The 26,585-nt window shown below is 36.4% G+C and overlaps 1 protein-coding gene across 2 annotated transcripts in view; it reads left to right on the top strand.

Annotated features, from left to right (window-relative positions):
* KCNH7 (potassium voltage-gated channel subfamily H member 7) overlaps positions 1-25,637 on the top strand; it is a 436,066-nt gene extending 410,429 nt beyond the window's left edge. Inside the window, exons 12-16 of one of the 2 annotated variants that reach the window (XM_040971656.1) lie at positions 1,188-1,287; positions 10,130-10,378; positions 16,288-16,456; positions 23,053-23,245; positions 24,956-25,637. In XM_040971656.1, coding sequence (XP_040827590.1) covers positions 1,188-1,287; positions 10,130-10,378; positions 16,288-16,456; positions 23,053-23,245; positions 24,956-25,222 — 978 coding nt within the window. In that variant the 3' untranslated portion in view covers positions 25,223-25,637. Of the gene's footprint in view, positions 1-1,187; positions 1,288-10,117; positions 10,379-16,287; positions 16,457-23,052; positions 23,246-24,955 lie in introns of both variants that reach the window. The other variant, XM_040971657.1, reaches the window with a different exon arrangement.
* Positions 25,638-26,585: the final 948 nt, after the last annotated feature.

The following is a 26,585-nucleotide window of genomic DNA, read 5'->3' as shown; positions in this document are numbered from 1 at the left end:
TTGCCGTTGTATTTACACGTCAACCAATGTATTCTCTCTTGAGAATAGTCAGTAGCTAGTAAAGCATAAGGTCAGTAGTTAGTAAAGCAGTGGTAGACATAATTCTTCTCTGAGTTACTTTCCTTCCCGGATACTGTGAGAGACTTAAAGAGACAGTAACTTTTAAGATCACCTGGATGCCATTGAATAGATTTTCAAAATACTGAGAAGTATTGACATATTGAAAGGTTGCGTTTCTGAGGAGCACACTCTTTCCATATGGGTTTTGAATCAGTATTTTATTACCATCCAAGTTTATGCCACCAACTTCACTGTGATTATGCCTCCAAAACAAACAACAACAACCAAAAAAGCTAAATCAGATATTTTACCTAAAAGTTTAGGAAGGACCTCAGTAAATAAAGCAAGGGATTCAGTTTTTATAATAGTTCATGATATTTGTAATATTTTAATAATGTTATACAGGGTTAATCCAAGAGGAAGAAAAGGGACGTTTGTAACAAAAATAATTTTTCATTCACCCTTGTAAGTTTTGTGGTGAAATTTTACATGAAGATCATTGCCATGCAATTTAAATATCATCGCTAATTATAACATACTTTTTTCAGAAATATATATTTTGCAAAGTTTTTAAAATTATTGCCTTCATTATTAACTATTCCAAATAACACATAGAAGAATGAGTAGCTTTTACACACTTTAGTACCTGAATGCCGATATCAGACTCAAATATTTACTTTTATTTTAGAGGGAATGAGAGAGAGAGAAAGCGAACTCTGACTCACTAGATGCCTGCCAACAGCAGGTTCCTGGAGAAGCTGCAGCCAGGATCCAGGAAGCAATCCAGGTCTCCCATAGCCCAGGCTCTGCATTACCAGAGAGCCGTCAGGAGCTGAACACACGTCTCAATCCCTAGCATTCTCATTTGTAATCCAGGCATTTCAACTCCTAATAAATAACTTCCACAAGTATGATAACAGACAATAAGACTATTAGAAATACATTGATCCATTTTATAATTTAGAGACAATCATTAAGTGAAATACTGTTGGCCACTTGCAATTATCTCATGAGTCTCAATGTGGTATACATAATATGAAATAGTAAACAATTACTTAAAGTACATTATATTCAAATTGTATAATCTTCCATTTATCTCCATCTTTGTTCATGCTCCATTTAAAAAGGCTGATCTTTTGCTACGATCACAATCCATGAATGATTCTGAGGGAGACAACTGTAAACTACGAAGAAGGAAATTGTCATTTGAAAGTGAAGGAGACAGAGGTAATTTATTCTATTTAAAGTCTAAGAATAGGACATTGGTTACTAAATCTTTTAACTTAAATGCCTGTTATGCTTCTGATTTCAAGAATACATTTCATTCAGGCTTTTAAAAAACATATCTTTTGCTTTTTTCAGTAGCTAATGACATGATTTGTGGTTTTTGATTGATACCTACAACATCTTTCAACAAAGCAATTTAATATGTGGAGGCCTCCATCCACATGTAGAGAAATAGAGTGGAGTGGTTTAAGAAAAAAATGGAAGCTAATTAGTAAGAGTTAAATAACTGTCTCAGAATGAAGAGCATTGTTCTGGGAGGAGCCCTTACTTCAGGAGCAGAGCATAATCCTCTTACATGTCCCACATTCCTCTATGACATGGATAGAACAACCATTTCATCATAGAAGTGCTCATCATATTCAAACTCTGTGGTTCCTGTCTTCTCTAGGTGTCTGTGTATAGTCTTCACATTATGCTCATAGAGTCAGCAGTTATTGAATATTTCACACTCTCAAAGAGTTACTCAATAATCAGAGAAATAGATATTGCAGTGCAGCTTTTATTTTCCCCATAGAGGAAGATGGGCACATCCTCAAATGGTAGGTGCAATATACAGAAGTATGGGAGTAGGTACATCTCACGTAGAATCCAGGTGAGGGTGCACTTAAGTGTGCTGGGAGAGAAGGGAGAAGACTTCCTCACTGCTAATCTAACAAACATTCTGATCTTCAGTTCATTTTATCTCACAGCATTATATGACACTGTGAATTCTGTACCCCCTTCTTGAATGCTGTTTACATGTTATCTAAGACAGCTCACTCTTATTACTTCATTAAAGTCCACTTCAGGATCATTATCTTTTTTTTTTTTTAAGGTTTATTTGTTTTGTTGGGATGTCAGATTTACAGAGAGAGGGATCTTTCATCTGCTGATTCACTTGCCAAGTGACCACAACGGCCAAGCTAGGAGCCAGGAACCTCTTCCAGGCCTTCATGCGAGTGGAGGGTCCTAAGGTTTTGGGCCAACCTCTACTGCTTTTCCAGGCCACAAGCAGGGAACTGAAAGGGAAGTGGAGCACCTGGGATGCAAACAGGTTCTCACTTGGAACCCAGGCACATGCAAGATGAGGATTTAGCCACTAGACTTCCTAGCTGGGGCCCAGGGACATTGTCTTCTAACCAGGTTATTAGTTGGTAGAATTTCTCAAGGCATTGACCCGGACACTCCTTCTCTTGTTATTTTATATAATATTCATTTCCTTAATGACCACTTTAGTGCCCATCACTTACGTTAATTTAGATTCAGAAGATGTACCTTTTATTTGTGCCTTTATATCAGATCACCAGCACTCCATTCCCATATATACAATGACCTATTAAACTAGCTACTTGAAATCACACATGCAGCTCAAGCTCAACTTGTCCTAAAGTGAACTGATGACACTGCATAGAACCGTGTTTCCCTTCAGCTTCCACATCTCTTCACATGCACAAAGCAGACATCCAGGAGTGCACCTCTCACCTCCACAGAAACTGACAGCCGGTCTTGCAATTGCTGCCTCCAGTATACATCTAGTTTGCTCTTCAAACTAGATCTCCATAGGCATAACTGAACCAAACAACCTAAATGGGCCCCCTAGAAGACTCAAATTACCCCCCAACCCACCTTCTCACATACACTTGTCCTTGTGCCACTTATTCTTCACACTGGACTCCTGACAAGGTTATTTTTGTTGTTGTTAGTTTGTTTTTCCCTAAATGCTTTTTTGTTTTTATGTTACCGATACACCCAAAAATCTAAAGGCCTCACATTCTCTATATAACTAATACAATACTCTCCACCTTTCCAGTCTTATCACATACCAACCTTCCTACAGTTATGCCCACCAGGTTCCTTACTTCCTTTAGAAGATTATTCTTTGCAGCATTTATCCCATCTGCACATCTAGGCTTATTTCTATCATTACTTAATCAGTCTCTATGGAAGTGGGAAACACTTGGTCCCTTACACCTACAGGATGAATATTCTTGTTGCATATTTTGAACAGTTATTCAAAAATATCTTTTGAGACAATTAATGGAGTTTGAGCATTTTCCTTTTAATTTTTTTCCTCCTTGGTTTTATAACTTTGAAGTCTTTTCTGCACTACCTTTTCTCATCTTAAAATGCTTTCCCTCCAGGAGATCATCCACTACCTTTAGCTTGCTCTACATTTCAAAAAAGCTACACACACTTCTGTGTAAAATTTTCTGCTTGAATATATTATTCTCATAGTTACAGTTTCCCATCTGTACCCAGACACACACACACACACACACATTTACACACAAAACCTTTATCATCTATTAAAATTATGTTTTTAGTTAAGGTTTATCTCCAATCATATATTTAACTTGAAAAATATCATGATGATCCTCAAATAAATGTTCTTTCTCTTGTTAATTCCCAATACTTTTCCTCTTATGATCTTGTCAAAATCTTCCCTACTCAAAGGCATATATATATAAAAAGAATAAATACATATATATATGCATATTTATATATATATTTATCCTTTTTGTCTACAAAGCTGTAGATTTCTTATCAAGTAATGTTTGATAAATATTTGGTGAGTTGAAATTTAATTGTTGAATCCTCTGGCTGATATCACAACAATAAAGCGCTCATAGGTGGATTTTTTTTTTTTCCAAAATGCCCTTTGTTTTTCTCTTGGTGACTTTCTAAATTCAGAAATACTGCTACCAATATGTTCATCCATCAGGTTAATCTAAATCCCCTTATCCTGAGGTTAATCTCTTAGTTTTAACTCACCAAAGGAGAAACAGCTTGAAAATGTTGTGTTTATCATAAGGTATCCCATCCAGATGAAGATTTACTAAATCTCTTTTTAGTGTGTCCAATTACTTCATCAAATATTTTTGTTTCTTGGTAATGCCCTGAAAGCATGTAATGATTTAAATTGTGTTCATGAAAAAAGTCATATTATTGCTTTTGAGAACTTTAATCACAGGCTTTATCAACGAGGATCATTTTATATGAAGTTTAGATAGCACAATATTTGCCTGCTTATAGTTCTTTGGCATTTCCTGATGTGTTGGTGAGTTATCACAAGTTGGTGTGAAAACACAAATCCAGTTAGAGTTCAGGAACCTATTTCAATGTCTTAGATTATAGGGTACTACTGGTAAAAGTAAAAATTGCTGAAAACTTTGTAGCTTCTGTCTCCCTGGTTTAGTGCTCCTAAGATAAATGCTCATTCTGTATTCTTGATATATAATCTACATAGAGGGAAACATACAAATAACAACCATAAAAAACAAAAAACTTTTGGAGAACCATTGATGCTAAATGGCACTTGGACTTGGAGAGCATTCCATTAAATATATTTATTGTTTTTGATACTTCACTATCACATAAAGCAAAATCATGAAGATCTTGTCCCAAAAGCATTAAAGATTGTGAGTCCATCAAAAGAGGCAACAGAACCAAAGGAAAAATCTTTAGCTGGGCAAGGCAGGCATGCAGCAGTTGAGTACAGCATTGCCCCTCACCACCCACACAGTGAGACCCTGAAACACCAGAGCTTCAGCTGTGATCTACAACCGCCTAACACATGGCTAACATTATTTCTAATGCATGATGCTAAGAAATTCATATTCAAAAAACAAACAATCTTAAAAAGATACATATTCATTCTCACTAGCACCATTTATTGAAGACTCTGCTTTCTCCAACGTAGGTCTTTATTACTTTAATCAAAACCCAGCTGGCTAAGTGTGTGTGGATTAATTCCTGGGTTCTTTATTCTGTTTCTACAGTATTTGTGTCACTTTTTATGGCATTACCATGCTGTTTTAATTACTCTAGGTTTTTAGAATGCTTTGGAAATGGGTTTCATGATGATTCCAGCATTTATTACTAAGGATAAAATAGGCTATCTGGGTTTTTATGGTTCCATGTGAATTTTAGGGTTCTTTTCTGTCTAATTCTGTAAAGAATTTAGTAGGTGTTTTGATACAGATTGCATTGGATCTGTAGGTTGCTTTAGATAGCAATAATCAATATTAACTATTCCAATCCATGAACACAGAGTATCTTTCCATTTTTTTTCCTGTGTCCTTGATGCTTACTTCCATTGGTGTATTAAACACTGGTTATATTAAAATTTTCATTGTAGAGACATTTCACCTCTTTGACTAATTTTATTGTTAAATATTTAATTTATATTGCACTTCTTGTGAGTAGGCTTTTTTCTTGGTTCCTTTTTCAGAAAGATTATTGTGAATGTATAAAAATTCTACTTTGCTGTGTATGCTGATTTTATATGGTGCAAGTTGACTCTGTTGGTTTATCAATTCTAACAGCCTTTTTGGTAGAGTGTACAACGTGCCTTTCCACAAACATGCACATTTTAATTCCTCCTTTCTAATTGTATTCCCTTCCCTTCTCAAATTCTCTTGCTAAGATTTCCAGTGCTACGTGAATAAGAATAGTAAAAATGGTGTCTTTGTCTCATTCCACATCTGACAAAAGAAGCTTTGCTTTTCCTAATTAAGTATGATATTGGCTATTGGTTTTTCAAAATTAATCTTTATCATTTTTGAGGAATGTTGCTTCTATAATTGTTGAACATTTTTATCATGAAGGAATGTTGAATCTTTTCAAGTGCTTTCTCTGTCTCTATTAAGATGATCACAAGAACTTTGTTCTTCATTCTATTAATGTGATTTATGACATTTAATTATTTGCAAATATTGATTCACCTTTGCATCCCAGAGAGAAAGGCCAATGGATTATGATGTATGATTTTTCTAATGTAGAGTATGATCTGGTTTGCTGATATTTCATTGAGAATCTTGTGTATTTGTTCATCTAAAGATATTAGTCTATTGTTTTCTGTTTTGCGTCGTATCTTTGTTTTGAAATCAGAGTTATTTCTGGCCTTGTAGAGGCTCATCCTTTACAATATTGTGGAATCATTCGAAGTATATTAAAGCTAGTTCCTTTTAAGGTGTTTTGTAGAGTGCAGATGTAAATCCATTGTTTTTTGGACTTTCCTTTTTTGGAAGAATTTTAATCAGTAATGTAATTTTTGCATTTGGTATGGATCTATTCATGTTTTTTGTTTGAATTTATCCAGTACTTTGATGTTTTCAAATTTGTTAACAAATAGTTGTTCTCAGTTGTTTTTCATGATCTGTATTTTTGTGTAGTTTGTATGGTCATTTCTCCTTTATCCTCTCTAGTTTTATTTATTTGTGCTTTATGACATTTACTTTCAGAATTGTTATACATTTTTTAAAAGAATGTTAGAAAGCTTTACAAAGAGTTCTCATATATCTCATACCCAGCTTCCCAATCATTAACATCTTTTGTTAGTATATTTTCACACACAAAATCCCATTTTTTCCTAACTCCCTCTATCCTCTTCAAGCCACTAGTAAGCAACATTCTGTGTTCATACTGAGTTGTTTTTTAGCTCTTACATATGGGGGAGTTCATATCCTGACTGCTCCAGTTCCCATCCAGCTCCCTGCCTGTGACCTGGGAAAGCAATGCAGAATGGCCCAAAGCCTTGGGAACCTGTACCTGCATGGGAGACCAAAGAAAGCTCTTGGCTTCAGATCAGCTGAACCCCACCAATTGCAGCCACTTAGGGAGTGAACCCGTCAGTGGTTGGAAGATCTTTCTCTCTGTACCTTTTGCCCAAAATCCCTCAAATGCATCTTTTGTATAATCTATGATCATATATTTGTATGGAAAAATGGTGCCTTGATCCCCTTCCAACATTGCCTGCCTAAAATGATTGAGGGCATAACATACACAATCTCACATGAAGAAATTTATGTCAGATTCCAATTCTCCAATGAAAAAATTTTGAGGCATCTGTTTGAAAATTGTTTAGCTTATCTCAAAATTGTCACAAATAGACAAACTAAAACTCAAATCCTGAAAGGGCCCATTATGCCCATGCCTGACTTTGACCAGAGATTATGCCTCCCTGTTGGGTCTGACAGATGAAAATAGTCATTAATCTGAAATTAAGATCCCATAAAAAATTGAGCTAATAAAAAATGTCTTTGGCTGAATTCAGTAAGAAACATGTAAGACAAATAAGAAATGCTTTAGAATTCTTTCCTGTGAGGAAGCATGAGATGAACTAACTCTTGCCTATAAAAATAAAAGGGACAGGAAAGGTTTCAGTAGACTGAATGAGAAAGCATATTTGAGGCTTGATTAAATAGCCCATTTTCTTTTTTGGTAAAATAACAGTGATGATATGATTATGCAACGTTGTATTGAAGGAAAAAATATAAAATATTCTTAAATACAGTCTTCATAGTATAGTTTCTACTAGAGTATAATAGCATTAAGAAAACAAGACAATGATTGGTAGTATTTAATGGATATCAAATGATTCACCTTAGCTAGCATTGGAGCAGTCTGACAAAATGTAGAACTATCTGGAGGTTAAGTATAACGCATTTATAATATATGCCTACATCCAGCCTAAACCGAAAGAGCTTCCAGTTTTAATCCATAAACAGATTGTCACTTCAACTTTAACTTTACAGAGTTATTCCTCTTTTCCAAATTGTGTGTGTTTATTCTGACTTAAAAATCAGGAAGGTACAATTTGATTTAACAATATATGCTAACATTTGATGAATCTTTTTCTTCAGAATCAAAAATCACTAGTTTGTATGTTAATGAAAACTAGATTCCACCTAGTTGGTGGGATAGAATATTCTACCATTAGATAGTTTAGAATTGTCCAAAATATCTCTAAGGCTTCTTAAACCAGAGACAAAGTTCATTATTCATTTATGGTGCATATTCCCATGTTAACATAACCCGTACTTATATAAAGCCCTATTAATTAATGGTTAAGTCAGTTTACATTCAATTCTCCTGAAATTATGTGATGAAATGGTGTACTAGAAAAAGCATTTTCAAGAAGATAAGTCTGAGATGATTCAAAGCACACTAGATCCCAAGTCATACGCTCCCGCCTCTGAGGGTTTACTTAGCAGCAGCAAACCAGTGCAATTCACTAAACAGATATAAAAATAATCTGGAAAAGTAGTACTTTTAAAACATTTATTAGCATTGAATTGTTAACTTATTTTTAAACAATGAAGTGATGCATTTATGAAGCAGGTTGTTGATTGATTTTTTAGAGGTCTTTGGAGAAAGGTTAAAACAGGAGGAAGGTTCAGAGGAAATAAAATTTAAATGTTCGTGGGGAGCTTCTGCAAAGACATTGAAAGAAAGAGGTTTGGGTAGGAAGAGTTGATTATAAGCAATTAAAATGTGCATTGGGTAGGAACACATAACCAGCACAGAGTAATCAATGTGCTTGATATTAGAAAGCCCTTTGGTCTTCTTGGCAATGTTGAAATCACTGAACAAGTGTAGATTCCTAAGAAAAATAAATCAAGCAATCTGTTTTTGTTAGATCTGCTTTTGACAGAACATAAACTCATCAATAACAATTTCACATGAAACTTTATTAAGTTTCACTACTTATTTGAGAGGCAATGAGACAAAGGCAAAGAGAGCTTACGTTTTCTAATTCACATATTATATGCTCCCAAACATCCATGGCCAGGCTAAAACCAGGATCCAAAAACATAATCTATGTCTGCCACATAGTACTAAGAACCCAATCACTCAAGCCACTACTGTGGTTGTAAGCTGGAGTCATAAATCCAGCCAGGTTGTACACGGACGTCTTAACTGGTGTCTTAGTCACTAGGCTTACTGCCTGTTCCTGAAACTGATTTTTAAACTCTATCCAATTTTTCCCTGGACTTCTCTCTAGCTTCTTGTGTTTTAAACTATGAGTTTAAAAAACTAACGGAAAACATCTTTGGTTAATTTCTGTGCCATATGGGAATTTTAAAAGACTTAAAACCTTGTCTGGAATGGCCTTAAATCAGTTCATTTGGCCTTCTATAAATAACAAAGTAAGCACACCCAGGCTTGGAGTAGATGGGGACACTGTCTCAGCCTTTTCTGCAGAAAATGATAAGCCTTCTGGGGTTTTGTTGGTTAATTATTAGCAGGAGCCAGATGGAGAATTATACTGTCTCCCCAGGATACTAATAGACACAAGTTCTGAAATTTGTCTCTGAGTTTTTTTCCACTGAAATATGCTCTAACACAACCTTCACAGCTGAAATTATTCTGACATTTCAATATGAAACAGCCAATATATGCATTACAGCTTAAATGTAATTAGACGAAACCTACCTTAATTACTGTATTTAAGCTTTATATTCTTTGCAATATGCTACACAACCAAACTGTCTGGAATGCTATTATACATACTGAACTAAGGTTGAAGTTCAGACTTCAAGACATTTTGCTACCAGGAGACTTCCGATTCTGGGTGAATGGCTATTGCGATGATCCAACATGGAGGTAAAAACAAACAAGTTACATAGTGTTGATATTTTAGACTTGTGACAATATGTTTCGCTTGTCTGTTTCAATTCCTTAAGATTGTACACCAAAGTCTAAGGTTACAAACGACTATCATGACTATCATATAAGTTATATGACTATCATACAAGTTTGTAAATCATCATACTGTTTTTTTTTCCTAGACATAAACATTGCTATTGCAAATGTTTTTAATTTGAAGTAAATAAATCATATCATTATTATAATCGAACAACCCTGGTATAAACATTAAAATCCCTGCATTGGTACATTTTCATTAGAATAGATTAGTGTGTGTGTGTGTGTGTGTGTGTGTGTGTGTGTATAAGTAATATAGTACAATCTTATAATTGGTTTTCTTCTGTAAATAATTTTTTCATAGATTTTGGCAAAGAAAGCACCAATGATCCTGAAGATTCTGAGGATACCATAAGACATTATCAGAGTTCCAAGAAACACTTTGAAGAGAAGAAAAGCCGCTCGTCATCTTTCATCTCCTCCATTGACGACGAACAGAAGCCACTCTTCTCAGGAATAGTAGACTCTTCTCCGGGGGTGGGAAAAGCAACTGGGCTCAATTTTGAGGAAACAATGCCCACTTCAGGAAGAATTCCTATAGATAGAAGAAGTCATTCTTGCAAAGGTGATCAAGTATTGGGAATCAGCTTGTCTCTCCTTAGTGAGAGGATCACTAGTAATTAAGAACTGTTGCAGAATGCATGTTTGTCAATTGCATCAAATGCTTGCCGACTTTAGTTTATGATCATCTGTGAAGTATTTGCATAATTCTCTATCAAAAGATAATTATACTTCCCTGAAAAAAATGATAGCATCAGAGGTTTTGTTACCAAAGAAGACTTATCCTAGTCCCAGACAGAAAAAATGTGGAAAGGTCTATTGTAGTAAAGGATTCCAAAGAGCAGAGAGCCAATGAGTATTTTAAGAGCTCAATCAGATTCCTTGTAGGTATCTTCTATATGTATCTCTCACTCTCAATGGTACAGCTTTATAGTACGGAAGGCTAATGCAATCACGTGGTTATCCAAGCCAAAAATATTTTTTCCTGTTAACTAAGAGAAAAAGCTTAGAAATATCCTAAAGAAAATTATCTTCTTTGTCTAACTCGTTTGTGTAGGACTCACTATAAGGAATAGTAGAATGTGTGGATTTTGTTGAAGAACGTGTGCATGGGAGAGTAATGTAGGTTCATGTATGCAGTTAGGGGATGGCTTCGTGGTACAGCAGGTTTAGCCAGGGCTTGCAACACCAGCATCCTATATCAGAGTGTCAGTTGGAGCAATGGCTACTCCATTTCTCATCCAGAATCCTGCTAATCTGCCTGGAAATGTATCAGATGATGTTACAAGTAATTGGAGTCCTTGTAATCACTTAAGAGGACCCAGGTGGAGTTTCTGGTTCTTTGCTTCAGCTGATTCTGTCCCTGGCTATTGTTTGAAATTATACATACATATATAAATATATAAACTAGTAATATCTTTTTAAATATAAAAGTGTATGTATAGTATGTATAAATATATATACATATATAGACATACATGCATGCATGCATACATACACACAAACATACAAATATGTCTCTCACATTCTCCAGGTAAATAATGCACATACATGTATCTTAAAACATAGAGATTTAAATTTACTGCTAAAAGATGGCATATTGAGATTAGAAGAACTATTACATAAAAGAGCAATTAAATTATAACCAAATATACAGATCTAACCAGATCTAACATTAAGTGATATTAACAGATATGAGTCTATTTATGAGACCTACAAGCATTTAATATAAGATGAAAAACTAAATTTTAAAATATGTATTTTGATGCTTTTTTTAAATTGTGCATTGATTTGTTACAATATATATTTATTTTTCAAAGATTTAATTTCTTGAAGAAGCAGAATTGTAGAGAGAAGCATGGAAAGACACCTTTCATCCACTGGTCGACTGCCAGACTTAATGCTATCCAGGTCTCCCACATGTGTAGTAGGACCCAATCCAAGGCACCTTATCTGGGCTCTTGTTGAAAGCAAAGCAGTGGAGATTCAAACAAACACCAATATGGAATGCAACTGTCACAGATGACAGCTTAACCTATGGCACGACACTGGCCCTCACATGTGTATTTTCTGTGAACTCTTGAAAGATCCCTTATGTCCCTGCATATGTAAAAATGTAAATGATAAAACATATTAGCAAAACATAAAAAGGTAAACACAAGGTAAGAAAACATAAGATTCTCTTGACAAGATAAGGTAGCAAAATTATGAACAGACCATAAAAAAAAATCACCTAAAATCCTCATCATTATTCCAAAGGATCACATCTGAAAACAGTGAATCGAAGATGTTTAGGCTGTTTTCTCAAAGTTATTTTCCCTATAATGGAATAAGTTTGGCTCATTGGGCCATTAGTCCAATGGGAGTAAGCTATGAATATATGCAACTGTTCTCTGGACAATTTAGAATCTTGATGAAGTGAATGAAAATAGTACCTCATTTGTCACAATGGAAAAATAGAATATTAGATGTGATTATCAAATGTCCCATTTTAGTTATTTATGAAAATGAACTCTGAAAATTCCTAAAAGTAGAAACAGGTTGTATTATAGAAGTCAAAAGTACTGAGACACTTGTCCAACTGCCTCTGCCATCTCCAAAATCCAACATAAAGTTGGACCTGCTAATAAAGTAGTTTTGGCCGTTACCCTCCTCAGTTTTAAAGTAGTAGGTGACTTGTCATTACAAATAAATATTAAAATTTTCATTTTGCCTCATAATCATACTTACTTACAATGAAAACTCATGCCCTTCATCTTGTATTTTTCTCTGATGCTTTTTTCCAATTATCTGAGTTAGTTATTCTGTATATACAATAAAAATATCCTAATCAATCACTTTATTTTCACTCTTCAAATGCCCTCAACAACTAAAACTGGGCCAGATTGAAGGCAGGAGCCTGGATCTCCATCTGAGTCTCCTAGGTGGTTGTCAAGGACTTGAGTGCATGAACCAGAATCTGTTGCCTCTCAGAGTGCATATTAATAGCAGGCTGCAACACAAACAGAGAGAGGAATAAGATTCAATCCAAAGCACTTTGATATCAGATGTAGGAATTTCAAATGGAGACCTGAATCACTGCACCTATACTAAATATGTTTATTTTAGAAAATTTTCAATGTTTTCCCTATTCAAATAATTATCTTAAAAAACTGTTGCTAAATATGCATGTCAGTTGAAGCAACATAATTGATATCATATAATACCCTTAGTATAATATGTGTAATATCTAAAGTGTAGCCTTCATTACTGCAATTTGAGCTGGTAAATCCTGACACAGATTTTAATCTCATCATGAACAGAAAATTTTACTCATTCAAATTCTTGGGACTTCTGTTGCTGAATCCAACAGAATAATGCATTTGAACTAAACAGAAAAATAATAAACTAAATGAACTCTGATCCTACTTAGATTGAGGTCAGAAGTTGACTGTTGGAAAATTGCATAACCACAGCACAGTGAAAATTTTCTGTTCATTCAGTTCCAGAAATGTGTCTTGCAACTATAGCAACATTTTCCAAGGCAACCAAGTGCAGATTCTCTTTGAGCTATATTTAGAAAATGTCTACAAGGATGTTCATTTGATTAAGACCACTAAGCAGGATTTCCCCTTTGAAGTACTCACCTTTATATTGCTGCTAAACAAGCTAATAATATATCTTCAAGTATTTATAAAAGAATAAATTATATTCAAGGAAACCTTTGCCTAACAGTATATACTTTATTCACTTCTGCTGATAATAATTTTTTTCTTGAGCACTGAGGAAAAAAATATGATCCTCTGCAGTTTACTGTATATGATACACCTTTATCATTTAAACATCAATTTAGTATATGTAATTTGAAAACGAAAAACATTGTTAAGCATATGCAGAAATTCTGTAAGCTTTTTTTAAAAACTCAAAAGCAAAATACATCACTTAATTCTAGCAATCCTGCTGTCTTTTCTAAAGGGAAAGTCACACATTAGTGGACTAGACTGGGTCTATTACTGGTCAAGCATGTGTGTGTTCTGAATGTTTGCTTGACTTCCCACCCCAAGACTGAAAACCTATTCAGTTAATATTTAATATTACTGCTTTGAATTTTAAATAGGTTCAGATGTCTGTGAATAATAAATCATACTTCTCAGTTAAAAATTACAAAAAATGTACTATGAAGTAATTTCAACAAAGTAATTTTTAACTAAAAGCTACAAAGAGAATATTTGAATCTCCAGCAATATCATTTTTCTATGATCATTAATGTATCATTAATGTGAAATATTAAAGGGAATGGCATGCTAATGAAACAAAACACCAGGACCCACAGGATAAGAAAGGCAGTTTCAAAGAGCATCTCTGGATTCCACAGCAAGCCCTCTGTTACAAGTCTGAGCTATATCCGAGGCGATCCTGGCCTTACATTCTCCTGATGCTCTCACTGAACATGCCGATTCCGCTGTTACAGATTCACCTCACCTTATTGAGGCAAACATTACAGGAAACTGCTAGGCAAATTCCCTAGATTCATTGACAAAAGGTAATGAGAGGAAAATCATCAAGACTGTACAAATGTTTGTCTTCTACTTAAACATGGAGGATGTGTTTGAATCTCTGATTGTACTTTGAGGAGAACTGCAGACAAGAAGGAACTTTGAAAAGAACTGTGATCTTGTTCACTGTTCTAGAATCACAGCTAATTCTGCCCAATTTACTCACGTTTCACCAAGGTTGCTTTTTTTTTTCCAATAGCTAAGGATGTCAAATCTGTAACGTGTTTTAATGACTTATCTAGGAGTTTAGTCATAGCTACTTGTCAAGATATTTTGGGTTTTCCATCAAACTAAACAGATTACTTTCTGTATTTCAAATCTATTTCTATGTGAAAATGACTACTAATCTTAGGATCTTCCCTTCTACCAAGTGAGGCAACAATACTTTCACTTCTCAGACTTCAATAGCATTTTTTCTCATGAGTTTTATTTTCCAATAAAAAAATTTTTATGGAGGTTACCAAAAAAAAAAAAAAAAAACCCACAAAATCATCAAAGACTTTTATCTCCCTCACTTTTTTGTAAAGATTTATTTATTTTTATTGGAAAGGCAGATATACAGAGAGGAGGAGAGACAGAGAGGAAGGTCTTTCATCTGATGGTTCACTCCCCAAGAGGATGGAATGACTGGAGCTAAGCCAATCAGAAATCAGGAGCCAGGAGCTCTTACAGATCTCCCATGCAGGTGTAGTGTCCCAAGGCTTGGGGCCATCCTGGACTGCTTTCCCAGGCCACAAGCAGGGAGCTGGATGGGAAGTGGAGCTGCCGGGATTGAAATCAGCACCCATATGGGATTCTGGGGCTTTCAAGGCAAGGACTTTAACCACTACACTATCGTGCCGGGCCCATATCTCCCTCACTTTTATGTAAGTAAAGGAGATGAAAGTGAGATAATTTTGTCCCAAATACTGACAGCTTGAAAACGTAGATTATAGGAGAAACAGCAAATTCTAAAAGTTCAGAAAATAAATCTCTGTGGGAGAGTGTTCAGAAACTTTTAGACTGAATTATTCAAGTTTGAAGCCTGTGTCTCCTTTCTCTTTAATTCCTCCCCATTTTAGCAGAGTACCTGGCACATAAGTGATACTTAAAACATTTGAAAAACAAATGCACACAAAAGTTGCTTTTAGAGCACAGTAACATAAAAAAAATCAAATAAAAGAGCAATAAGAAAAAATATTCTGTAGAAACATAATTAAATTAAGACAGTCCAGATGGAGCCATAGGGAAGCATAAAAGCATGAAAGAATAATGTGTGACCAAAGAACTTCTAAGACGCATACCATCGTTGTTGATGGTATCTTAGCTCTACTTTGCTTTGGGTCTGTACTTTGGGGGTATCCTTTTTTTTTCTACCAAGGGCCAATTGATTACTTATAGCATCATTCACAAATCATACAGAGTTATAAGCTTAAAAATTATCCTGGTATACATTTACTGAATTTCTAGACCTCCCATAGGAGGTCTAGAAAACTGATGGCCTAGGTAGGGCCAGACAAAATAATCTTGCAGACTTCTTATGCCCTACAGGCCAGATATTCCATACACGGAAGAGAATCCACGTAAAGACCAGAACTTCCCATCGTGGCTCTGTCCTTGGCCCTACTCTGAGTCCTAAAGCTCCAAAAACCTTACATTCTAATACAAAATGCAAACAAAATCATTGCTCCCTTCCAAAAAAAAAAAAAAAAAAACAAAAACTTTTCAGTTTTTTTTGACATGGTCTCATATATCTTCTCTTAAAACAGTAAGAAATTTGTGCAAGTGTAATGAAGAATTGTGATAAGCTATGTTTTTATTCCTGTAGAAATAGTCATGGGAAGAATGACACTCAGTGTGAGACTGGAATTGTGCCACACCAATTGGTGATGGTCCACAGGCCTTTTTCTGAACCCATTAGTTCCAAGGAAGTTGATACTCATCTAACTCTTTTCCGCAGATATCACTGAATTGCGAAGCTGGGATAGAGAAAATCCCCGAACTCAGGCAGAGGAGGCCAGCCCCTCCGCACTTCAACGAGCCGCCTGGGGCATCTCTGAAACCGAAAGTGACCTCACCTATGGGGAAGTGGAGCAAAGATTAGATTTACTTCAAGAACAGCTTAACAGGTACAAGTAGTGGGAGGGCAAAAGAAGACATTGTATCATGGCTTTACTCCCTGCAAAAAAAAAATTCCTCTATAAGCACCAAATTATTTAAAACAGGGCTAGAATTGATCAATAGTAATCTGTGTTGTGTTTATCTAGAACTCATGCTAATTTTAGCAACTAAAACCTTATATTTGCATCTCATAACTTTTGTGTATCACCAGACTGACTACCTAGAAAGTTCCTCTCCATCACACCCATCAAGTGAATTTCCATGCAACTTTCTAACTTACACATTTCTTCTTTTAATCCTCTTTAAAAATATTTGCTGATTTATTTATTTGAAAGGCAGAGATACAGAACAAAAAGGAGATATCCCATCTGCTAATTTACTCCCTGGATAGTTGCAACAGCCAGGACTGTGCAAGGCCGCAGCCATGAGCAAGGAGCTTCATCCCGGTCTCCTAGATGAGTGCAGGGATACAAGCACTTGTTCTGTCTTCTGATGTTCTCCTATGCCATTATCAGCCAACTAGATTGGAAGTGACTATCACAAACAACATCTTAACTGGAAACGCCACAACCCAAACCCTCTTTTATCAGATCAAGTTAAAACATGCTTTGAGAGCTTAAGAGATCCAGATGTGGATCATCAGCATAGTTCAAATAAAAGCAAGCCTGATAAAGGGACCACACCACCAGATTCCAAACTGACATAATATTTGTGAATCTGCTGCATAGTTCCCCTAAGCAGAATCTGATTGCAAGGACTGGAGCCGAAGCTTGCACCAAGAAGTCTACTGACAAAAGAAACTGCTCTTGTGTCATTGGCACACGCTTGCTCTATCCTGGAGGCAAGACCTGGTCCACCTGCTCCAAGATGCAGCTCTCCAATTAGTCTCCTTCACAGCAGTAGATTTTATTGTCCCTTCATAGGTAGAGTGTATGTAGAGCCAAGTAAGATCAACGAGTGACCAAATTTGGGAGTGATAGCATCACATAATAACTTGCTCCATCTCTTTATAGATTTAAGCAACATACTTATTACATCATATTTTATTCCATGCTTGGTGTATTTTGTTACACTAGCATGCCAGTTCTCTGGATTTAATGTAGTCTTCCTATGACCAACAAGCTACTTGTTTATTTCTTTGTACTTACATTTGTGAGTTTGTTATATCACAGATGTTATTTTACATAGTATTTATCTATGGTTAGTATGTCTTATGCATTTTGCCCATACCAGGAGCTGTTGTTGTGAAGAATAAGTGGAAGGATAGAGGAGAGGCAATGGTAGCAGGGATTTCTTTATCCCTGAAACTCCCTTTTCTGCCTTTTTTCCTACTGCTTAAGTTGTTCTGCCTTTCTTTAAACTTTTTCCATTTTTTTATTATATTTTTGGCAATCTTTATGTAGTTAATTAAGGTCAAAAGGTTCAAGGGCTCCAGGAAGGTGGGTAAGACTATTATTTCCACATTGTTTCCTTCATGTATCTGAGATAGAGGGGGATATTGAGGGAGAAGCCCAACCCAATTTCCCACCCACCCCAGGTCCCTAATGTGGGACATGCTCCAAGGGTCTTACTCAAGTGGTTTTGATAGTTCAACAGTTATGAATTGCTGCCAGTCTCACCATTCGAAGCATGATGAGGTCGCTGAAGAATCCACTGACTGACATAGTCCATCTTAGAGTATCCATTTGCCCAGTTTTTCACCGCCAACACATAGCTGAGATGGTTGATTGACTTGTTCTGTCCTCTGTCTTTTCATGGTTAGGGTTCCGAGTCCAGCAGTTTGATTGGGAAGATAACAAAAGAAACTTTGTCTGAGGTGTTCCCAGACCAGATTCTTGTGTGTTCTAGCAAGTACAGGGCCCGGCTGGGTCGGTTCTGTTTCCATCCATGTCTTCCACTGGAACCAATGGGTGTGGCAGTCCAGCCTGGTTCTGCCCAGCACGTACTCAGCCCTCACATAAACCAGTGGGAGCTGCAGCCTAGTTGGAGCGACCCACAATAACCCCCACCAGGCCTGCCCCCTACCCTGGTTTGCCAGTATGTGCAACAGACTAGTCCAGTCTGTTCCACATCCCATTCAACTCAGTTTTCTGCCTTGACTTACACCTGTCTGCAATGTTGTTGTCAGATCTAAAATAATGTTTGTAGAGACCATATCTGCTGCATAAATGGAAAATTATTTACTTCAAGCTAGTTAAATTTTGTTTAAAAAATAAAGTTTACTTCTATTTCTGAAGTTCCTTTGAATATAATTGCCAACTTAAAATCTACTTCCTGTTTGGAATTTTTTTCAGGACTAAAATTGTGATCATTCTAATTCCACATGTTGCCTTTTGCTGGACACTAATCACTATTGCTAGGATAAGTCAGAACTTATTAAAACATGTATATTCTGTATGTCTCAAACTTATCATTGTAAAATTGTAATGGGCAGGTATTTCTATCTACATAAACCTATCTGGCTTATAACCAACTATCAGCAATAATAACTGTTATTACCATCTCATTACATTAGTATATTATCATAGAACTTCCCCAGAGCCAATATGGTGGCTTAGCAAGCGAATGTGCCACCTGCAGCATCAGCATCTCCTATAGGTATCAGTTAGTGTCCTGGTTGCTCCACTTCTGACTCAGGTCCATGCTTATGGCCTAGGAAAGCAACAGAGGATGGTTCAAACCTTTATGCCACAGCACCAGCATGGGTGACTCCAGGAAGTCTCCTGGCTCATAGCTTTGGATCAGCTTAGCTTCAGCCATTATGGATAATTAGGGAGTAAACCAACAGAAGGAAAATACTTGTCTTTCAGATATCTTACAGGTGCCCATCCAAAGAGGAATGGCTAAAGAAATCGTGGTACATCTACTCCATGGAATATTATTCAGCCATTAAAAAGAATGAAATTATACAATTTGCAACTAGATGGTCCCTACTAGAGACCAATTATGCTCAGTGAAATAAGTCAATCACAAAAAGAGAAGTACCATATGCTCTCTCTAATGTAAGGAATCCATCATGCAAATTGGAATGTATAGTGGTACAGTAATGGAGACTACCAAGTCCAGAAGTGAAGACAAAATGCAATATGCATCTCTGCTTCCAAACAAAAGATAGACTCCCAACAGAAGTGTTAGATATATCTAGACAATTAGGTTGATGGACTGTCTGACATTGTCTGTACCACCAGTGTTGGGACACACTTAAATAGCAGACTGATGAAATTGTAGCTCCTTATGAAGTGTTGTGACATTACGGGAAAATCAATCAGAGGGTAGAAAACGGGGGGAGGGGAATTTCTGACTATAAAAAACTGTACAATAATTTGCAAAAATAAAAATATATATATATATATAAATGTATGAATATAAAAATAACATTCCCCACAGCTAAAATGCATTAAAATATCCTTTGATATATTTCCAGCATGTGCAGATGCTTTCTGGAGAAATTTGGAGTTGCTCTTGCCATTACAACTTCTTTGCTTCTTGTTTTTCTACTCATATCTAACCTTTTCAAACATTTTCATAGCTTAGCTCACCTTTGCCGAAGTGGTCAAGTTATCACAGAACTGCAATCTCCAACAAACTATGGTTCACTTACCTACAAACACATGGAAAATAATTTTGCAGAGGGAAACCTGACTCTGATTTCTGCTTAGCGGAGTGAGCACCTGGGACATTTTCTAAAGAATACCCAGTTTTGCTTTGGTACTTGGTCAAATATGGAACTGTCAATTCTTACACCATTTACCTCACACAAGGACACATATTGGTTCATTAAGAAAGGTTTTCCCTGCTGCCCTTTATCTCTCTCTCTCTTTCTCTCTCTCTCTCTAAAGGCCAATTTAACTACCTATCAAGCTAAATATTTACACAAGGAGCGTTCTTACATATTTCTATATTATGCTTACCGACATATATATTTACATAAATCATTTACACTTGGTACTACAACAGTACTTCTCAAATCTTAAGGTGTCTTTAGATCAGCTTGGTGCCTTATTAAAATGCAGATACTAAGCCAGTGGCTCCAGAATCTGCAAAGATTCAACATTCTAAGAAAATCTCTGAGATGTCTATTGCTACTGATCTAAGAACCATAATCTGGGAAAAGAGGCATGAGAAAATGCTAAAAGTATTTGTAATGGTTCTTTTTGTTGTAGAGCACGTTGAGTAGTAACCTATGTGTAGGTCCCTGGAATGACACTGACTGGTTGCTTCCCGTAGCACCTGGTAACTCAGCCAGCTCTCTCACTTTTCCTTCCTGAAATGGTCAACTCCTATCAGCACTGTGAAACCAGACTTCATAGTTAGTCATCATCACGTTCACCTTTCACCTTCTTATGTAACAGCATGACTGGTACACTGAAAATATCCACTTACACAGTTTTATACCTACACACACACACACACAAAGAAACAAAATAAGCAATTAAAAATGTGGCCATTTTCTCTGTCAAGGGTCAAGGATTTTTTTTTAAATCTGTAAGTCCTCTGGAGCAAAACAGATGATGTAGTCACAGTTCCAGCGTCCATTCTAATTAGCCCATTGGTCCCTATTCATGCACCCTGAAAAATAACATCTTAGGTATAGTAGAGAATCTTCTCAGTAAAGTTTCCTTTGTGTTGATGATCCAAGATACCAACCCACAAGTTAATAAAATCAAACTAAGCATTTAAAATCAGAGAGGAAGACCTTGATGGGTGCTGCATCTCAGTGATGTCGCAGAAAGGACGATACACAGTAGTTTACTGTAGGACTTGAGTCTGAGCCTTTCCAGGTGGAGAGATGATTGCCCTTGGGCAACGTTCGTGATACAATACTTCCTCACTAGAGGATAGAGTTAGATACAGATCTTGAAGTTAGTCTTGAACAAGAAAATCTGGTTCAGAAGTTTTTGTTCAGATGATCGGATTGCTGTCTCCCTTGAGAGGTTTTGGAGACATTTCTGAAGTAGCAAAGTTATTCATTGACTTAGTTCTGTTTTTTTTTTTTTTTCCCAAGGCAGCGTTTTCCAGGAACAACCAAGTCACATCAACAGAGGTGGTCCTCAGTCTTCTTTAAGTCATGTGGATGTGCACAGTCTCTTTTCTCACCCTGCACCAACCACGTCACATGCACATGCTGTTCTAGAGAGGATGAGTCCCACTCCGGGCAGCACATTGTCTGAACTTGGCCTTTTGATGCCGCAGCTTCACCTAGCAACAGTTTTCTCCCCTAGACAATATTCAAACAGAATCCATGATAAGGAACCTCTGTTTCTCAGAAATGCTGCTGTTCAACGATGGATTTATAGGTTTAAAAAATACACTTGTGATTCCATTGGGTCTTGAATCTGATTTGCTGAAGTATTTATTCCTGTCACAACTCCCAAATCCTTTGATATTTCAAGTAGTACTGTCAGCCATTCCATATTAAGTGTTGCTAATAATGGGATAAACTTCTGCAGTAATATTTAGAAAATATGAATGTAGGACTTTACAGGCAGTATGTTCAGAAGAGAGCAAAAACAAATTGAATCTGTTAAATAAGATTTGGGTATACATATAAAAAATTGCATGGGGCTTTAAAGAATGAAAGGAAAAAATGAGGCATAGCAACAAAATAACAGGCCTTTTTGTTTTGTTGGTGCCATTGAAAAGATCAGATTCTCTTTACTTACTTGGCTTTTCACATATTTGATATCTAACAGCCAAAATTACTGTTACGATTTTAATGACTCTTACGTTTTCTTTTTCTTTCACTCATAGGCAAAATCATAACCCTAATAAAGTTAGGATTTTCCAAAAAGACATGCTGCATGTATTTTCCATTCTTAGGCTCACAAAAATCCTTCATGTTTAATGCTGTTAACATATGCAAAGGAGAATGTAACTAATTGTGCTTTATTATTATCCCTACTTTTTAATTTAATATGAGAATGAAATTACCTGTGAGATTTGGAGAGAAATTCTCAGACCAACATCTTTGCTAGCCCGATTGAGTTGTGAAAACGAGAGAACTTTTAAATCAGGTCTGCTTCTTAAATACAAACACCCTGGAATGCAGATTAAAAAGGAACTCAGCATTTCCCTTCACTGAACACTGAAGCAAATAGAATTAATAATATTCAGTGTTTCATATGAATAGGAAAGAGGTGAGGTCAAATAAAATCAAATAGGTATGATACACATAAGCAATTATCCTGAGATGCTGCAACTATAAGAGAAATGTGCTACAATCTGGTTTTTGAAGAGCAAATAAAATGCTCACCAGAAATTGAGTGAAACCTAGGTAAAAAGCAAAGATAATACTGATTAAAAATAGATTATAGGTATGACTTAGAGTTTGATATCAATAAAACTTAGCAAAAATGTAGTTTATGCCATTCATATATTTTTTCTATTAATTCTTAATAAGCAAGATAAAGAACAGTGGTTTTATATCAGTCAGTGAGGTTTAGAAAAGGAGCTTCAGCCAGGAAAGTATTTCTTTGCTCCCTCTCCTGTCCTTCTTGTTTAAAGCAGGGACAGAATTCTGTTGGTTGTGCTGCAATTTTCTCAGATGCTCTCAAAATCATTGACAATTTCAGGACCGCCTTATCCACTTCTGTCTGTCCTGCAGACTTGAATCCCAAATGACAGCTGACATCCAGACCATCTTACAGCTGCTGCAGAAACAAACCGCCGTGGTCCCCCCAGCCTACAGTATGGTAACTGCAGGAGCCGAGTATCAGAGACCCGTCCTCCGCCTGATGAGAACCAGTCATCCAGTGGCATCCATCAAGACAGACCGAAGTTTCAGCCCTTCCTCACAAGTGAGTGTACATGAGACACCTAACATCACTCCTCAAAGTGTGTTTCTGAGACCATCACAATCATTTGACATACTGAGGAAAAGTACTGGTTCCTATCCCATTGTGTCTTGACTCAGAATTTCTGAAAATGGACTTTATAAACTGCATTTTTCAGTTAGCCTCTCCTGGACTCTTATGCTCAATTCAACTTGGAGAACGGGCCACAAAGAATAATTAACATTATCATTTTCAGTGAAAAGGTTTTTATTATTTATTTGAAGTAGCACACCTATTCCCCAAGTGGCCACAACAGCCATGGCTCACACTGGCAGAAAGTTTGACTAGAGAGTGCCACTGGAACTCAAACGCAGGTACTCTGATGATAGACACAGGTCTCCCAAGGGTATCTTAACCCCCACACCAAACACACCAAAAGTATATTTTATTGACTCACTGTAATTAATTATAATAGCTGTGAAAATTTGAAACCTCAGAAATGTGCCTGATAATGTCTTCATTAAAAAGTAGGATCCAGATGGAAATGGAGTAGAATAAAAACAGCCGGCCAGGTAAGACTTGAGGCTGGAGTCCCATCCTACTCTGCTTCATCCGTGCCTTATTTATCATCAAAATCTCTGAATGCTTTCACCTAAATGATAGCCATGGCTGAGAAGGAAGAATAAGTGCCCTCTTTCCTAACTTTAAAGTTCCCTTTTGGGTTGTGCTAACAGAGGCAGTTGATGCAGGAACCCCCTTGGAAGTCTGTCTTGGGGACTAGTATCAGTTATTCAAACATTTTGCTAAGTTGGACCCAAGAACAACAATTTATGTAAGGATTCATTGAGCAATCTTGCAAAACTTTTTAGATGTTTGGAAATTCAGTACAAAATATTCTTAGAACTAAACATTAATAACAGAAGCAAGGTGCCAGAAGCAAAAACAAAACAAAACAAAGCACCATTTGAAATGTAGGAAAGTAGAAACTAATGTAACTGCTTTTGAATGGCTGGGAAATGTACAAGACACAAGTTTTCGTTAGTTTTTCAGTGCATGTAGGTAATATTATCTGACACTGATAGGTGATTTCATTGCTTTGTTTTTGTTGTTGTTGTTGTTGTTGCTGCTTCTGCATACCCAACAACTCACCAAGTGACCATGTTTTACAGTGGTTTTGTCTTAAATTTTGAATTAATCTCACTGGGAAAACTCAAAGTGAAATACTGTTTTCAGAAACCTGATCTTTTGGGTGGGCATTTGGCATAACATAATGGTAACGATACTGATTGGGACAGTCCCATCTAGATTGAATATCCTGGGTTCTAGTCCCAGCTCCACAACTGATTCTACCTTCCTGCCCCACCCCACCACAACCTGAAAGGAAGCACTGATGGCTAAAAGGAGTTTGTTCACTGCCGCATACAAGGAATACAGAAAAACCAACTTGACTCTAGTAAGGCAGGTATTAAGCAAGTGAACCACTAGATGGAAGATCTCTCCCTCACTTTCTCCCAAGCACACACAAAAATAAATAACCTTTGCAAATCAAGCTTCCTAATCTGCCTTCAGGGTAAAATTAAAGTTCCTGGAAGTTTTGTATAGGATTATCTAAACTGATAGACCCTCAATGACTTAATCTCTCATAGGAGGGAAATGGTTGATACCACTTAGATTTTACAACTTTGATTTTGGTGATTGTCAGTGTACTACAAAAACATGTTTTCTTTCTTTCAGTATCCTGAATTTCTAGACCTTGAAAAATCTAAACTTAAATCCAAAGAATCGCTCTCAAGAGGCGTGCATCTGAACACAGCTTCAGAAGAGAACCTGACTTCGCTGTTAAAACAGGACAGTGACCGCTCTATAGAGCTTCGCCTGAGGCAAAGAAAAACTCTCCCCCATCCAGTTAGGCATCCGTCTTTGCCAGATTCATCCCTAAGCACTGTAGGGATCTTGGGTCTTCATAGGCATGTTTCCGATCCGGGTCTTCCGGGGAAATAATCATTTTGTACTATTAACTCCACATATGACGTAAGTGCTTTTAATGGCTGTTTTCCTTTTTGTATTTAAATCCTCTCTACTTGACTCAGGGGCTCACAAGGTACCATTATATGCAAAAGTACTGTATATTTTCCTAAATCGAAGCTTGTATGGTAAAACTGAGCAGTTAGGATGTAAATATATATAAGAACTTTTGGTTCCAAATGTTAAAACTGCCAGCATCTCAAGGCACCTTATTTTTTATTTTTATTTTTTAAATCATGTGCATGTTAGGAAACTCCAGTTTCTCTTGCATGGAGACTCCTACTTATTGCTTTTACTAAACCAGTACTTTGTTATGAAAATGCCTTCCAAGCAAACAAGAAATCAAGGGGTAGAATTATTCATGGTTGCAACTCAAGGATCTTCCACTCATGGAAGATCAAGAGCGACACTTCAGAGAACAGATATGCTCCAGTGAGATGTTTATGGTTACTTTCCTTCATCCTACCATGTTAAAATTAAAAAGTACAATGTTAGAGTTATAAATCTTGCTCAGTATAGGAAGCCATCTACCAAACATTAAAGGGGAATTTTTTTTTAATTTTAGCTTAATTCTCATAAAGTCATAGACCTGTGCAACAAAATACAATTTCACATGAGAAAAGATAACAATTTTATGAATACATGCATATCGCGTGAGAGAAATCTCACTTCTAAAGTAACTCAAGGCAGGAGTAAAATGTCCCAGCTCATGTAAGAAGGTCAGTAAAGAGCAGCACATTTTAAACAACTCACTGAATAAAAACAAAAGCAGTCCTAGGCCACCAAGGGTCAGAAATATGTCTCAAGAACTGAAGTCATTCTACAATGTCTTTTACAAAGAGCATTCTGGAAGTCAATAGTAAGAATTGTAAAAGACAATTTATGTTCCTTCTTCAGAGGGGAACAAGAGGAATGAAGCTAGAAAGACCCTTTCCCTTGTGAATCTCTGAGTGGCTTTTAAACAGAGAGAGATGGTAGGGCACATTAATTTTGATTGGCTTATCTTAGCAAGTTTTCATAGTAGGGAGCTTCAATAAGTTTAAAAGATGACATAATTTTCTTTGAATGTTTTGAGGACCCTTTCTGATTTAGTTTTCTTTCACCATGAACATAGACCAACAATACTAAGAAGAAAAAGGCCTCTCTTTTTGAAATTATGTAAATAAAATTGTACCACAGTCTACAATATTTTAATTTGCACACTCCCCAAAGGGTTTAAAAGCTGGCTTCTCCAATTGCACTTTAATTTGAAAGGTGAAAGTTTACCTGAGAATTGCTAAAGTGTGACTGGCACAAACTGGTGTCAACAGCTTTCCAGTTCAAGGCATTTCAGATTTCA

Source organism: Ochotona curzoniae, unplaced genomic scaffold (genome assembly GCF_017591425.1).
Source record: "Ochotona curzoniae isolate NIBS_2020 unplaced genomic scaffold, NIBS_Ocur_1.0 contig_2210, whole genome shotgun sequence".
NCBI classification, from domain to species: Eukaryota; Metazoa; Chordata; class Mammalia; order Lagomorpha; family Ochotonidae; genus Ochotona; species Ochotona curzoniae.
This window is presented reverse-complemented; position numbering and strand designations above follow the sequence as displayed.